The 16,953-nt window shown below is 38.8% G+C and overlaps 1 protein-coding gene across 2 annotated transcripts in view; it reads left to right on the top strand.

Moving 5' to 3' along the window:
* Positions 1-465: 465 nt before the first annotated feature.
* The window catches only part of cacnb1 (calcium channel, voltage-dependent, beta 1 subunit), a 113,476-nt gene continuing 96,988 nt past the window's right edge, over positions 466-16,953 (top strand). For both annotated transcript variants that reach the window (XM_057860699.1, XM_057860698.1), the window contains exon 1: positions 466-733. In XM_057860699.1, the coding sequence (XP_057716682.1) occupies positions 644-733 (90 nt within the window). In that variant the 5' untranslated portion in view covers positions 466-643. The remainder of the gene's footprint in view (positions 734-16,953) is intronic.

Below are 16,953 nucleotides of genomic sequence, written 5' to 3'. Positions count from 1 at the left end.
CCACTTTCACCCCTGCTACCGTCCCTATGCAAACCTACGCCCTTGTTAATTCGTATTACTATACTAGTATACAACCACTACCTGTTGCGGGTGTGTGTGTGATCTCCTCATCCATCGATAAACTCTCATCGGCTTCCAGCTGTGGAGAGAAACGACATCCTTTTACGCTAAAAGCACGCCGGAAGTTAGAATTAGACGCCTTCAAAATAAAAGACAGCAGATGAGCACGGCTTTTTTAATTGTGCCCTTCTTTTACAAACTACTAAAAAACACCGTTATTTTTCAATTCTATCCCTTTAATACAGGATTCTTAATCATTGCTGAATTTTCCGTGTCGATACCTGACGCTACCGTCTTTAAACTCGACTTTTAATGTATTGTGAAAGGTAGAACCGGATGTGCTTAGGTGCTGTTCCGCCTCTTTACAGTCAGGGCGCTTTCTTGCTTCCTCACTCGGCTCTCCCATCGTCAACTCGGCAGGCAGGCTGTCAGGCTGCTTTGCGAAGGCAGCTGTTGTCATTCATTCCACAGAGCATCAACGAGGCGAGCCCCACGGACACGACAGAGATGAGTCCGTGGACACCAACGTAAACGCACTGTCGCCAAAATTACATTCTGTGATAAAGGTCCAAACGTTAAATCAATGGTACAGAAAAGTAGTATGTCCAGGACGCCTTCCACCTCGACCCAGGAGATCCAAATGGACATGTTCGACCATCATCCTCAATCACAGGTAAGAATAAGGGAGGAGACTTAAATATATTCATTTCAAACAGCTCCGTTTTATGGCATCATTTAAATGTTGCGGTTTGTTTTGAAAGAGATTAACAGGTTGCTCGCCAGTTGCTTTCTTTCCAGTGAGGTGATTCCCTCCAACCCCACGAGAACGTTTGGTTTCTATGCACGTTGACTTTCGATTTGCTCTAATATATTTGGATTCATATTTATTCGAAGTCTTTTTTTCTTGGTAGCAAATGGTGGTTCATAAGCGGTGTTTGTGCAAGGATGTCTATTGGATGCAATGCAAAGCCACGCCTTTGTTTAACTACACACACAACATGGTGTCATGATGATAGAAAGTAGACACGGAGAAAGGCCTTTTTTATAGTATACGAAGGAGAAAAAAATCTTACTCCAGCACAATCTAATGAGCTATCTAATAAAAAAGGTGCGTTGGCTAAGGTGAGATTTGCACTTTTGAAGTTGAAAATTCATCTCTTCATCATTGCGCATGGTGTTTTTCATATTCGAATTTGAAAACCTGACAATGTGTTTGTTCATATTATTGTCTAAGAAATACTTATTGTAGTATTATTATAGTACAACAACAAATCGCAATAGAAAAAAAACAAACAAACAAAAAAAAAACACCAAGAATCAAATGGGAATATACCCAGGGGTGAAAGTGGGCCAGAACGGTCAGGAACGCAGTTCCGGTATAAGATTCAGGGCCAGAACGCAGTTCCGGTACAGGGTGCTTTGATTCCAAAAATATGACGGCAACTGTCAAAATGCTATGTAAAAAAAAAAAAAAAAAAAATCGTACATCAGATTTACATACACAAGTGTTAACAACAAGCATAATAAAGTGCTTGTGTAGCGTAATCCGTTTCCACCGATATATATTATTTATTTTATTCCACGGATTGCATGGAGGTTTCCCCATCTGCTGCAATTATCTGAGTATGACGATGATGAGTCACGTCAATGTGCGAATGCACGCAGCTAAGCAAAACGCCTGGACTCATTTCTCCGTTCATTTGGCTGACATACTGACGTGATCAGCAGAGATGGTTAGCTCTGATTGGTTCAAATGTGCATGTTTTCTGGAACAGCAAAAAAAAAAAAAAAAAAGTTTGTTGAATTGATGCGACAAAAAACGGCAATGCAACAGAAAATGGAACAAATCTTTAAGAGCAAGGAAAGAGTTGAGGAGGCTTATTTATCATATTTAGTTTTATTTGCTCTGACTGGGAGGTTCAGAACATCTTAGCTGTCAATGTGCACTTTGGACTTATATTTGTTCATTTATGTTAGGCTACTTATTCATTTCCTTATGATTTAAAAAAGTCAATGTTTGCGCGATCTTCAAAATATATTCTATTTCACTCTGCATACTATAAGTCATTTGTACTTATTTTTCTGAAAGTATGTTACTTATCTTTATAATAATAATAAAAAAAAGTAAATGTTTACATTAAATACATTACAATTTTAATATACATCCTATGTTCTTAAGTAGTTAAAATTGAGATTTGGCCTTTAGTATGTGAGGAAATGAGGGAAAATAAAAATTAGGAGGTGGAGGTTAGGGTTATTGCCGTTTTTGTTAACTTTTAGTTTGCAAATCATCTAAAAAAAATACAATTTTGAACAAAAATCAGTTTTTGTATGTTGTTATAGATATAACTGTGCCAAAAAACACCCCCCCAAAAATGAAAATAAATAAATAAATAAACTAAACTTCTGGCTCCGTGGCGACCTTCACGTAGGGGAGTTCCGGCAAGAAATTCTAGCCACTTTCACCCCTGAATATACCGTATTGCCCCGAATATAAGACGGCCCTGATTATAAGCCGACCCCCCTCTTTTTCAAGACTCAAGTTTGAAAAAGACTTTTTGAACACCAAATTAATTTTTATACAGAAAATAATTATTTGAGAGAAAAAGCATGTTATTTTGCCTCATTCAAATCTTAAAATCTGAACATTTAAATATGTAAACTAAAGTGCAATCACATTAAAAAATGAATGGCTTCTTGTTTTTGAAATGTAAATAAACCAATCTATTGTGATAAAACAACAAAATTGCAATAACTGCATTAACCATCAAAGTGAAGTCTAACTGTAACTGTAGTCTTTAAACAAATCTGAATAAAGAAAAACATTGCAATAAAACTAGGGCTGTCAAACGATTAAAATTTTTAATCGAGTTAATTACAGCTTAAAAATTAATTAATCGTAATTAATCGCAATTCAAACCATCTATAAAATATGCCATATTTTTCTGTAAATTATTGTTGGAATGGAAAGAAAGATAAGACACAAGACGGATATATACATTCAACATACGGTACATAAGTACTGTATTTGTTTATATTATATATTATAACAATAAATCAACAAGATGGCATTAACATTATTAACATTCTCTTAAAGTGATCCATCCAAAGACTTGTAGTTCTTAAAAGATAAATGTTTGTAAAAGTTATAGAAATTTTAGATTAAAACCCCTCTTAATGTTATCGTTTTATTAAAATTTGTAAAATTTTCAATCAAAAAATAAACTAGTAGCTCGCCATTGTTGATGTCAATAATTACACCATGCCCACTCATGGTAATAACCCATAAAATCAGTTGGACCCAAGCGCCAGCAGAGGGCCCCAAACACCAAAAAACAAGTAACAAACGGACATTACACTGTACTGTCATTTTAATCTGTTTGAGCAGGGCATGTGCGATAATTGCGTCAAATATTTTAACGTGATTAATTTAAAAAAATTAATTACCGCCCCTTAACGCGATAATTTTGACAGCCCTAAATAAAACGATGCAAACCGGTTAAACTTGAGATTAGCTGAGATCTGTCATGACAGAACATCGCTTCAATGATATCTGGCGCCATCTAGCATCGTGAATGGGGAGAGTAGCTGAAAGCTGTCATGACAGAACATCGCTTCAATGATATCTGGCGCCATCTAACGTCGTGAATGGGTATAATGTCTAGACCGCGAATATAAGACGACCCCATCTTTTTCAATCTTATTTCAATGCAAAAAACACCATCTTATATTCGGGCCAATACGGTAAATCAGATCATTGTTGCGCACTACAAAAAACAAACTGTGAAAAACAAATACAGTGATCCCTCACTTATCGCTGTAAATTGGGACCAGAACCAACCACATAAAGTGAAAAACCGCAGAGTAGTGTCACCCCCCCCCCCCCCCCATTTTAAACATAGACATTTTGTGTATATGATAGGGGTGTGACAAAAAATCAAAATGGTGATATATCGTGATACTTTGTTTCTCAAAAGGTTATCGATATGCTCCTGCCAAGAATCGAGATATCGTTTAAAAAAGGTGTCAATGTCTAAAAAAATAAAATAAAAATGAACCAACAAATTGCTACCAAAATCTTCCACCATAATAGTGTCTCAGTATACTCTAAGGCTGCATTGACGGTGCTCGCCGCCCAATCCATTTAGACTGGGAACGTTCGCTCATTCGAAACCAGAGCATTCACAGTCATTCTGTCTGATTTTCAGGGCTTTTACTGGTCCTTGCTGTTCATTTTAGGGCATTTACAGGTCATTTCCTGTTGAGTTTAAATCATTGCCTATTCATTTGGGTGATTCCCAGGTCATTTCCTGTTCTATAACTCAAAATAAACAGGAAGAGACCCCTCAAATACCCCAAAATCAACAGGAAGTAACTGAAAATCAACAGGTAAATGACCTTAAATGGCCCAAAATTACCTCATTGCCTGGCATTGGCTGCCACCGACCGCCATAGACGTTCAATCCGTTTGAAGTGGGAGAGATTCGCTGCCACCCTCCCACTTCAAATGGATTGAACGTTTACTAGTGATAAACGCATTCCATTTCACAGCAGAATCTTGTTTTTCTGTTTATTAGTTGTTTGTAGAATATCCTAGAATGAATTCCTGACCAATGTATCGATAATCGTTGTATCACCATATCGTCAGATCATCGTTATCGTGAGCTTTGTATCGCAAATCGTATTGTACCGTGAGGTGCCAAGAGGTTCCCACTCCTAGTATTTAATATCAATAAGTGTTTATAAAACCCTATACAGTGCTACCTCTACATCCAATCGCTTCAACACACGATCTTTTCGACATCCGACGTAGAATTTGACTCGCCATTGTTTCTACATCCATTAACATGCTCGAAATGAAATGATTTATGAGAGGTTCCCAGAATGTTAGTGCAGGTGGTGAAAAAAGTGGGCGCTTACCATTGAAATGAAGATGGAAATGATAGAAAAATATGAGCGTAGCGTGCCGGTCCTTGAACTGGTTCGGCAATACGGCCGTAGAATGTCTACAATCTCTACGGTCCTCCTCCAACCTCCGTTCGCCAGTCTTTACAAGTTAAGCTGATAATTATTATTGTTGTAACATCTCCAAATAATCGCCAGCTTTGTCAGGTTTTTAATCATTTATTTCAGAACTTGTGCAACACAACATGCCTACTGTCCGCCGTAGCTGAACGTAAAATGTCCTCTCTCCCTGTCAAACGATGATTGACGCATGCCGCTCTTTGAAGTTTCGGCTTTCAAGCATCTTTGGCAAGATCAAACCATAACGTTTGTCAATCATCCTTAACTTTGATAAGCAACTTCAGTGCACTGCCTGACCAAGAAATGAAGCAGGTGGGAAAGTGAGACTACGTGATCGGATCAAGACAGCTCATCTGTATTTATTAGCGCTGTAAAACGATTAAAATTTTTAATCGAGTTAATTACAGCTTAAACCTAATTAATCTTAATTAATCGCAATTAATCACAATTCAAACCATCTATAAAATATGCCATATTTTTCTGTAAATTATTGTTGGAATGGAAAGATAAGACACAAGACAGATATATACATTCAACATACTGTACATAAGTACTGTATTTATTTATTATAACAATAAATCAACAAGATTGCATTAACATTATTAACATTCTGTTAAAGCGATCCATGGATAGAAAGACTTGTAGTTCTTAAAAGATAAATGTGAGTACAAGTTATAGATATTTTATATTAAAACCCCTCTTAATGTTTTCGTTTTGATAACATTTGTAAAATTTTCAATCAAAAAATAAACTAGTAGCTCGCCATTGTTGATGTCAATAATTACACAATTCTCATGGTGCTTAAACCCCTAAAATCAGTCGCACCAAAATGCCAGCAGAGGGAGACAAAAAACACAAGTAACAAGTGGCCATGGCACTGCTGTCATTTTAATGTTAAAACGGGGCACATGCGTTAATTGCGTCAAATATTTTAACGTGATTAATTTTAAAAATTATTTTCCGCCCGTTAACGCGATAATTTTGACAACCCTAGTATTTATTTAATTATTTTTTTAATTGGGGGGGGGAATATATGACGGACTGAGGGCAGAAAGTTTGAAGCGCGAAGTAGCGAGGGATCACTGTATTTGGAACAATCTAACAAGTCTTTGAATTGCTTTACAGAGGAAATGAGTGCAGCAGCCATGTCCATACATAATTAATTACAGCAATACATGTTTTTATGCTGTATATTTTTCCTGAGTCAATAAAAAAATGTGGAAAAATACGATAAAATACATTTAAATATTTTTTGGGGAAAATTGGACTGACAAGAGTTTAGCAGCTCTTGGGATGCTTACAAAAATATTAATATTTTTAGGAATTTTATGCATTGAGTGCATACAAATACAGTATGAAGTGTTTGGCAACATCATTTAACCTCACTTTTTGTATAGTACCACTGATTAGATGAGATATGACTGTTGTGCAGGTGTACGTAACAGGTGAGTGTATTTTGACTCCGTTTTTACTTCATTCAGAGTATTAATGCGCTTCTCTTCTCCATGGTGTCACTTTACAGCAACCACAAATAGGCTGTGCCTTTCCTTTTTAGTAGATGGAGTGTGGGAACACAAGAAACATTTTTTTACTTAAAAAATTGGAACAAACACACCCACGCCGAGCACACTCATTGTCTCTCCATAAACTGTATAGCAAGAGAGAGCGTCAGCAGCGCTTTCAAGTGTGCCTTGACTCCCACTCTTCCCAGCCCCCTCAAAGTTCTCCATGTTCCAGGAAACTTGAACTTTGCTCTCAACTCACGCTGCTGAAAAAATACCTTCTAGATTGCAAAAAAAGTGAGTTGTTGCATAAAATGTAGACTCCAACATTGTCACAATAATTGTCTGAGGTTACTAAAAAATAATAGTGTATATGTAAAACCAAGGAATGGAATTGCGAATTAGCACTAGCATAAACTGCAACCTCGGGCAACACTTTATACGCATGTATATATATATATATATATATATATATATATATATATATATATTAGGGCTGTCAAAATTATCGCGTTAACGAGCGGTAAATTAATCCCATTAAAATATGTGACGCAATTAATGCACAAATGCCCCGCTCAAACAGATTAAAATGAGAGCACAGTGAAAGGTGTACTTGTTGTGTTTTTCGGAGTTTTGCCGCCCTCTGCTGGCGCTGGTGCGACTGATTTTATAGGCTTCAGCACCCATGAGCATTGTGTAAGTAATTATTGACATCAACAATGGCGGGCTACTAGTTTATTTTTTGATTGAAAATTTTACAACTTTTATTAAAACGAAAACATGAAGAGGGGTTTTGATATAAAATTTCTATAACTTGTCTTTTAAGAACTACAAGTCTTTCTATCCATGGATGGCTTTAACAGAATTTTATAATGGTAATGCCATCTTGTTGATTTATTGTTATAATAAAGAAATACAGTACTTATGTACCGTATGTTGAATGTATATATCCATCTTGTCTTATCTTTCCCTTCCAACAATAATTTACAGAAAAATATGGCATATTTTATAGATGGTTTGAATTGCGATTGATTGCGATTAATTACGATTAATTAATTTTTAAGCTGTAATTAACTCGATTAAAAATTTTAATCGTTTGACACCCCTTATATATATATATATATATATATATATATATATATATATATATATATATATATATATATATATATATATATATATATATATATATATATACAGTCCCTGACAAAAGTCTTGTCGCTTATCCATTTTGTTGAAGCAATGGCTAATAACCTGACTTTTAATTATTCAATTGGTTTCAGAAATGGCTCATATGAAAGCTAAGACCCACTGGGAAAATGATGTTGAGTGTACTAAAATATATCTGTTTCACTGAAAAAAGATTTATCATTTAATGAAGACATAAAGGCCAAAGTTTGGCAAGACAAAAGTTTTGTCGCCTACAGAAAGTAGTGGGAAAATTGAACAAAAAATGTACTTCAAATAGAAAAATATGTTACATAACATAAGCGACTTAAGTAGTGGTGCTGTGAGATCCAAATTTAATATTTTGTATAACTTCCATGGGCTGCGGCAAGGATTCATACAATTTATTGATGAAGTCATCAGGAACATCAAAGGGAGCAGTCTTGCACGCCTCCCAGAGTTCATCAACATTCTTGGGTTTCATCTTCCATGCTTCCTCTTTCATCCTACCCCCAGACATGCTCAATGATGTTCATGTCTGGTGACATCTGGTGTGGAGGATCTTGATCTTTTTCCTCTGCAGCAGAACTCCACGAGACCTGGTCACTTGAAGTCCCTGTGTCAGCCAGAACAGTCTGTCGAATTCTGTCTAGAAATGGCCTCCATGGTCGAATCAGTGCCCAGAAACCAACATTGAACAAAAGACAATTAAAAAACCGTGTGGCATTTTCCAAGGCCCACAACCTGTCAAAAGGATGGACGTTTGAAAAGTGGCAAAAGGTGGATTTTTCAGGTGATTCTTCCATTGAATTACACCACAGTCGCCACAAATATTGCAGGAGACCTACTGGAGCCCACATGGATCCGAGATTCACTCAGAAAACAGTAAAGTTTGGTGGTGGCAAAATCATGGTCTGGGGTTACATCCAGTATGGGGTTGTGCGAGAGATCTGCAGGGTGGAAGGCAAAATGAATAGTCTGAAATTTCCACAAATTTTAGCTGCCTTTTACATTCCTAACCATAAAAAGGGACAAATTCTGCAGCAGGATGGTGCTCCATCGTATACTTCAATATCTACCTCAAAGTTCCTCAAGGCAAAGAAGATCAAGATCCTCCAGGGCTGGCCAGCCCAGTCACAAGACATGAACAGGATGAACGAGGAAGCATGGAAGACGAAACCCAAGAATGTTGATGAACTCTGGGAGGCATGCAAGATTGCTTTCTTTGATGTTCCTGATGACTTCATCAATAAATTGTATGAATCCTTGCCGAAGCCCATGGCAGTCATGCAAAATATTAAATTTGGATCTCACAACACCACTACTTAATTCGCTTATGGTATGTAACATATTTTTGTATTTGAAGTACATTTTTTGTTCAATTTTCACACTACTTTCTGTAGACGACAAAACTTTTGTCTTGCCAAAATTGGACCTTTATGTCTTCATCAAATGATAAATCTTATTGCTGGACTGATGATCTTGGCCATGGAGGAGATCTGTCTTATAGGTGATCAATGAAGGCAATGGCTATTCAACTGATGCAGTGCTGGAAAAATATTTTGAAAAATTATACTTAATCATTTCACTATCATGTGTTTTTATGAAGTATAATATTTTACAGTGGCATTTATACCTGTACTTTAAAACAACTTTTTTTGTGTGTTTATGGGCAAGGCTGGAACACATTAATACTATTTTGATTCATTTCAAGGGATTTTTTTTTAAACTATGAATTATGGTCACTGAATAGAATTAGTTTTATTTAATTATTTATTTAAATTGTGTAATCGCTACCTTTTTTTCTTATTATTTAATTATTAAATAGGTAAAACCATTTTTTTGTCGAATTGGCTAATTTCATGTAGCGCTCAATGTTTGACCGGGCGACTTTGTCCCAATTACAAACAATAGCCATAATCAGAATGACGCTGGCCTAACTGTGATGAAACTTAATCTCATGGATTTCAAGATATCATCCGGGGGACAGGAAATGAAATTTGCCCGGCTTCCGCTTGAATAAACACTGCTGTTCGCTCCCTCTTTAATTAGACCCTACTTTTAATCTGGTGGGACGTTTGCCAACAGGAAGCCTGCGTGCTTCCTGTCAACTGGCATTTTCCTGACCTTTTTTTTCCCCACCCACCCGCCTGCATTTAATCTTTACCTCATTTGCTACCATTGACGGTAATAGATCCATTTGGATGTTCAAATACATAGATAAATTGCAAAATTAGATTAATCACAAATGATTGGACATTCATCTATCAAGTTCATTAACAGATTAAGTAATCATTAACTCCCAATGATCTTGTTTCAGTGCCATTGACGGCAATAGACGTCCAAACCATTTGGTCTTGGAATGTTAAAAATCATAGATTAATCACAAAATTATTGAACAGATTCATCTACCAAATCCATTGACAGATTAAGCACTCAGTTCCTGCCAATGATCATTTTTCAGGGCTACTGATGATGATAGACGTCCAAACCATTTGGATTTAAAATGTTGAAATTCATAGATAAATTGCAAAATTATTTAGCAAATGTATCTATCAAATTCATTATTATCATCGTTATTCGACAGAACCATCATTAACTCATTCACTGCCAATGATCATGTTTCAGTGCCAATGACGGCGATAGACGTCCAATCCATTTGGGTTGGCAACATTAGAATTCATAGGTTAATTGCAAAATTAAATTATCCAATTAATCTATTCTTCATTATTACCTCATTCGCTGCCAATAATCCTGTTTCAGCGCCAATGATAGCAATAGACGTCCAATCCATTTGGATTTGCAAAGTGAAAATTCATCGATTAATCCCAAAATTGTTTGACAGATGAATCTACCAAATTCATTGACCATTGAGCAATTATTAACTGCCAATAATCATGTTTCATTGCCATTCACGGTGATATACGTCCAAACCATTTAGATTTGCAACGTTAAAATTCTTCATCGCAAAACTATTTGACAGATTGATCAATTATCAATTATTAACTCATTATATATTATCTTATATATTATATTATATATTATCTATTATATATCACACAGGGTGTCCATAGCACACAAACCAACAAAAAAATGACATAAGAAAACACAGGAACAGAAACTAGAAAAGAACATTAAAAAGGCACAAACTATCTGTGCACAACAAACAGGCTTTCACGCCAATGGCGCCACATGCTTGACCTACTGTACATCTATAACTATTTGTAGGGTCCGTTATTTTCATTAAAAGACTATTTTCAGACTCATTTAATCGACACATTAACTTATACATCAGGAAGCCTCTTCTGAGGACGGTACACAAGAAGCCCGCCCGTCTCATCAGACCATAGGACATGGTTCCAGTAATCCATGTGCTTTGTTGACATGTCTTCAGCAAACTGTTTACGGGCTTTCTTGTGTACCGTCTTCAGAAGAGGCTTCCTCCTGGGGTGACAGCCATGCACACCAATTTGATGTAGAGTGCGGCGTATGGTCTAAGCACTAACAGGCTGACCTCCCACCTCTTCAATCTCTGCAGCAATGCTGACAGCACTCCTGTAACGAGTCACATTTTGGAGGGAAAATGACAAGCAGTACTCAATTTGGACATTTAGGGATGTACGTAGTTCCTAAGGGGTATACTAATTTTTGTTGCCAGGGGTTTAGATATTAATGACTATATTTTGAGTTATTTTGAGGGGGAAATAAATTAACTCTCTTATATAAGCTGCACACAGACTACTTTTCATTGTGGCAAAGTGTCATTTTGTCAGTGTTGTCCCATGAAAAGATATACTTAAATATCTGCTGAAATGTGAGGAGTGTACTCACTTTTGTGATACACTGTAGCTATTAAGAGTTATTCAGATAACTATAGCATTAAGAACATGCCCAGGTCTTGAAGGACATGAACTTTATCTAGTTCACCCACTGTTTTTGACCGTGTATCATATTGACTCTGCAAAGCCCTTTGAGACCTTATTGTGATATAGAGCTATACAAGTAAAATTGAATTGAACTGAACGATGATCACGGTATTGACGATGATCACGTTAATCACAATTATCGATGCATCGTACATTACTAATTAATAAAGTAGACAAACTATTTTTTTCCCATTATTTATTTAAAATATCCTAATGATTCAACAGGAACGATGGAAACATGCCCATACATCACAAAGCTGCCCTTAAGCTGCTTTTTTATTTATTCATTTTTACAAGAACGTGCAAAAACATTAACCATTTAAAAGGGAGTACTTATTTCTCTGAACAATACAATAAAATTTACACATTTGGATTGAATTCCACATTTTCTGGAAACAAAGTTTCTTTAGAAATAAGACTTCTTTTAACCAACATACTTTGTTTTCACAGATTTCTGTACTATTTTGCGTGTTTGTAGTGTTACCGCTGTACTTAATCATGGTTTTACACGTTCTGCATATGAAATACACGTTAGCGAATTAGCTAATTAGCTTGTCGCTCAGCGCTTACTATTAACACCTTAAAAACAACAACAATAAAGGCTAAACAATACAAGAGGGTTCGTGTACTCACCTCTTATAGACGCACACGGGTCTTAGTAACACGCTCAGGACATTTTTCAATTGACACGACTTGAAACTACAGCTGGACATCTGAAAGACGAGGAGCAACGAACTATCTTTCTTCCCCTCTCGCTCTAAAAGAATAACGCGCACAAAAGCGCGACCACCTGTCTCATACCTGCCTGTCTCATACACAAATTTATTTTCCAGTCTTTTGAAAAGCAGTAAATCTCTCGCTCAGTAACCTGCAACGTTGTACGTGCGTCCGTTAAAGGTGTCCGGGCGGCAGACGTGTCTTGAATTTCAATTCCGCCACGAGCGGCTGTCATAAAGTTATGAGGGAAAATCATCGTTTTTGAAACTTTGTGAATCGTAATCGAATCGTCACGTGTCGAATCGCGATGCATGTAATAATCGATTTTTTGGAAGTCCCTTAGTTAACATAACGATCACGTTTGCGTTTCGTTGTTCGTGCATCATGTAACATTATCATACTGTACACTTATTCAGCATGTCGTTCTCTATTGTATTTTAATTTTAAATTGCCCTTCAAGATGACATATCTGTTCTATGTGTTGGATTTTATCAAGTAAATTTCCTCCAAAAATGGGACTTATACTCCGGTGCGACGTATGTTTTTTTTTCCCTCTTCATTGCGCATTTTTGGGCTGGTGCGACTTACTCAGGTGCAACTCATAGTCCAAAAAATACCGTAGTTATTCTATTCAGTATTATTGTCTCCTGCACTTTAGAAAGCACACTGGCCAGAGCAATTGGTCTGTAGTTATCTTTACTATTGATTTTACCGGTCTTATCTTTTATAGTAGGCACAAGTTGTACTGCCATCATAGAATCGTGTAGAATGCCATGTTTAAGAAACCATAAAAACACAAGGCAAGGAAAGGAATTACCTTCCGACTGGCATGCTTTAAATGCTCATCTGTAATGCAATCGACACCACAGATGTGACATATTTATGTCACACTGCTGTTGCCATAGTGTGCACTTCCTGTGGATGCGGTATTACAGAATAAAAGGAATCTCTGTGATGTTTCGGTGACATACAGTGCCTTGCAAAAGTATTCGGCCCCCTTGAACCTTGCAACCTTTCGCCACATTTCAGGCTTCAAACATAAAGATATAAAATTTTAATTTTTTGTTATGATTCAACAACAAGTGGGACACAATCGTGAAGTGGAACAAAATTTATTGGATAATTTAAACTTTTTTAACAAATAAAAAACTGAAAAGTGGGGCGTGCAATATTATTCGGCCCCCTTGCGTTAATACTTTGTAGCGCCACCTTTTGCTCCAATTACAGCTGCAAGTCGCTTGGGGTATGTTTCTATCAGTTTTGCACATCGAGAGACTGACATTCTTGCCCATTCTTTCTTGCAAAACAGCTCGAGCTCAGTGAGGTTGGATGGAGAGTGTTTGTGAACAGCAGTCTTCAGCTCTTTCCACAGATTCTCGATTGGATTCAGGTCTGGAATTTGACTTGGCCATTCTAACACCTGGATACGTTTATTTTTGAACCATTCCATTGTAGATTTGGCTTTATGTTTTGGATCATTGTCCTGTTGGAAGATAAATCTCCGTCCCAGTCTCAGGTCTTGTGCAGATACCAACAGGTTTTCTTCCAGAATGTTCCTGTATTCGGCTGCATCCATCTTCCCGTCAATTTTAACCATCTTCCCTGTCCCTGCTGAAGAAAAGCAGGCTCAAACCATGATGCTGCCACCACCATGTTTGACAGTGGGGATGGTGTGTTCAGGGTGATGAGCTGTGTTGCTTTTACGCCAAACATATCGTTTTGCATTGTGGCCAAAAAGTTCAATTTTGGTTTCATCTGACCAGAGCACCTTCTTCCACATGTTTGGTGTGTCTCCCAGGTGGCTTGTGGCAAACTTTAAACGAGACTTTTTATGGATATCTTTGAGAAATGACTTTCTTCTTGCCACTCTTCCATAAAGGCCAGATTTGTGCAGTGTACGACTGATTGTTGTCCTATGGACAGACTCTCCCACCTCAGCTGTAGATCTCTGCAGTTCATCCAGAGTGATCATGGGCCTCTTGGCTGCATCTCTGATCAGTTTTCTCCTTGTTTGAGAAGAAAGTTTGGAAGGACGGCCGGGTCTTGGTAGATTTGCAGTGGTCTGATGCTCCTTCCATTTCAATATGATGGCTTGCACAGTGCTCCTTGAGATGTTTAAAGCTTGGGAAATCTTTTTGTATCCAAATCCGGCTTTAAACTTCTCCACAACAGTATCTCGGACCTGCCTGGTGTGTTCCTTGGTTTTCATAATGCTCTGCACTTTAAACAGAACCCTGAGACTATCACAGAGCAGGTGCATTTATACGGAGACTTGATTACACACAGGTGGATTCTATTTATCATCATCGGTCATTTAGGACAACATTGGATCATTCAGAGCCGCAAGCCTTCTGGAGTGACTTTGCTGCACTGAAAGTAAAGGGGCCGAATAATATTGCACGCCCCACTTTTCAGTTTTTTATTTGTTAAAAAAGTTTAAATTATCCAATAAATGTTGTTCCACTTCACGATTGTGTCCCACTTGTTGTTGATTCTTGACAAAAAAATTAGATTTCATATCTTTATGTTTGAAGCCTGAAATGTGGCGAAAGGTTGCAAGATTCAAGGGGGCCGAATACTTTTGCAAGGCACTGTATATGCTCAGAAGCACACTGAATAAAGAATTGTTGTTCCATGCAAGCCTCAGCCTTACATGTACTTAGATTAAGGAAGTACATAACAACAGGCCTTATTGTTCTGTAGATCAATAATGGCTTTATGGATTTCAGCCAGTGTTATCACTAAAATCTCATTGAGATCACCATTATCAGGTATGAATGCGTCACCCGTAATACAGTTGAACAGCTTGTAGTAGTGCTCTCTCCATAATTCCGCTATGTTATTCGGGCCACATACTCCATTGATATTAAATGGCAAGGGAGCGTTACAATTATTTAATGCTTTTACCTCCTTCCAAAAGTCACAGTAGCTACGATTATTAACTGCAATTCACTGCCAATGAATGCAAAATTACTTGATAGATGAAGCTATCAACTTATTGATTAATCACAAAATTAATCGACAGATAAACTCATTTGCTCCCAAAAACGTATAAATATGTTCTTTTTTTTTTTTTTTTTTTTTTTAAACCTGTCCTGTTCAGCTGTTTGACACGGAGAATGGAAGCGTAAGTGCCCGGATAGTCTGAACAGTTTTAATGTTTCACATTGAGAGTCTGACATACTCCCTTTGTGATCATTCAACATACCTCATTTATTAGGACAAAACAGCGAACAGGAAGGGGTTATGGGGGAACAGAAGAAAAGAAACACGAGAAGAAAGAGAAGAAACACAACAACAAGAAATACATTGAATGCCTTACTACACTAACTACTAATATGTTGGTGCTATCGTCAGCTAAATGTATTTCCGGTTGACACCATGTGGGGGGCTTGTTGACCAGGGAAAGAGGGGGAAGAAGGTGGGGGAGTCTATGAGCTAAGTGATAGAAAGGGGTAGAGTGTACACAAATCATCTCTGTGATCTAGAACCCAGTAATCGTGTGAATCCCTTGTAAGTGTAAGCCCGTTGGCGACTGACCCTACGCCGCCCCATCGCCCATCGCCAATCCCGGCACCGCGACCCCCCGCCCGAGCGCGCCCAATAACATCCAGTTGCACGCGAGCCCCGCCAGGCGCGCAGCAGCCACGCAGACGAGTGGAGACGCCGCGCGGGCACGGACACAGGGCCACGGCCCCCACCCAGCCAGCCAGCCCGGGGGGGCAGCGCAGCCCGTCCCTCCTCCTGCAGTGGTGGGACGCACCACCAACTCCACACCCGTCCCCAACCACGTCCGGCCACCCAGGCCACGAGCTACCGCCGCAGCCCCCCAGCCAACACGGCACGCCACGGGGCCCGCAGCGGCCCACCAAGCCCAGGGCAGGGCAGGGTCCCCCGCCGTAGCAGGTAACATCCAGCCGATACACCGCCGCCCAGCCAGCGATCCGCGGCGGAGCACAGGGTGGATACCCAGTTAAAGAAGAGAGGGGAAGGCGGACGCAGGAGAACGCCGAGGAGCCCCCGTGCGGCGACGCGAGACCGGAGCACCGAACCCCCCCCCCCCCCTCCCCACTCCCGCGGCCGGCAGCCCAGGCAGTGAGGAGGCAACGCCTCGGGAGCCATAACGTATAAATACCAGCCAGAACGTATAAATACGTTCTATTTTTAATAGTTTCAGTGTCTCAAAGACGTATTAATACGTCCTTTACAGTTTTTTTTTTCCAAAAGAGACATCTCAAGGTTCTGATTCAACCTAGCTCCAAAGCACAATGCTGAAAATCCATTTTAAAGCAATAAAACTGGCCACTGGAGGGCAGTAGCGCATTTGGGAAGGCCCCCAACCCGATTCAAACGGAACGAACGGCTGGGCTGCACGGCCTGGGTGCTGGCTGAAGACGACCGAATGGACGTCCAGCAGAACAACTGGGAGGATGCCCGAGATGCCAGGCGTTGGACAACTGAGCAGAATGACCGGGACCACCAGTGCAGTAGACGATGCCGTTGAGTCCGTGCTGCTCGTCGAGCAGAGCCCGCGCTGACGTGCTTGGCCGCACCGT

Source organism: Corythoichthys intestinalis, chromosome 16 (genome assembly GCF_030265065.1).
Source record: "Corythoichthys intestinalis isolate RoL2023-P3 chromosome 16, ASM3026506v1, whole genome shotgun sequence".
Taxonomy (NCBI): Eukaryota; Metazoa; Chordata; class Actinopteri; order Syngnathiformes; family Syngnathidae; genus Corythoichthys; species Corythoichthys intestinalis.
The sequence above is the reverse complement of the archived record's forward strand: the minus strand, read 5'-3'. Positions and strand labels throughout refer to the sequence as shown.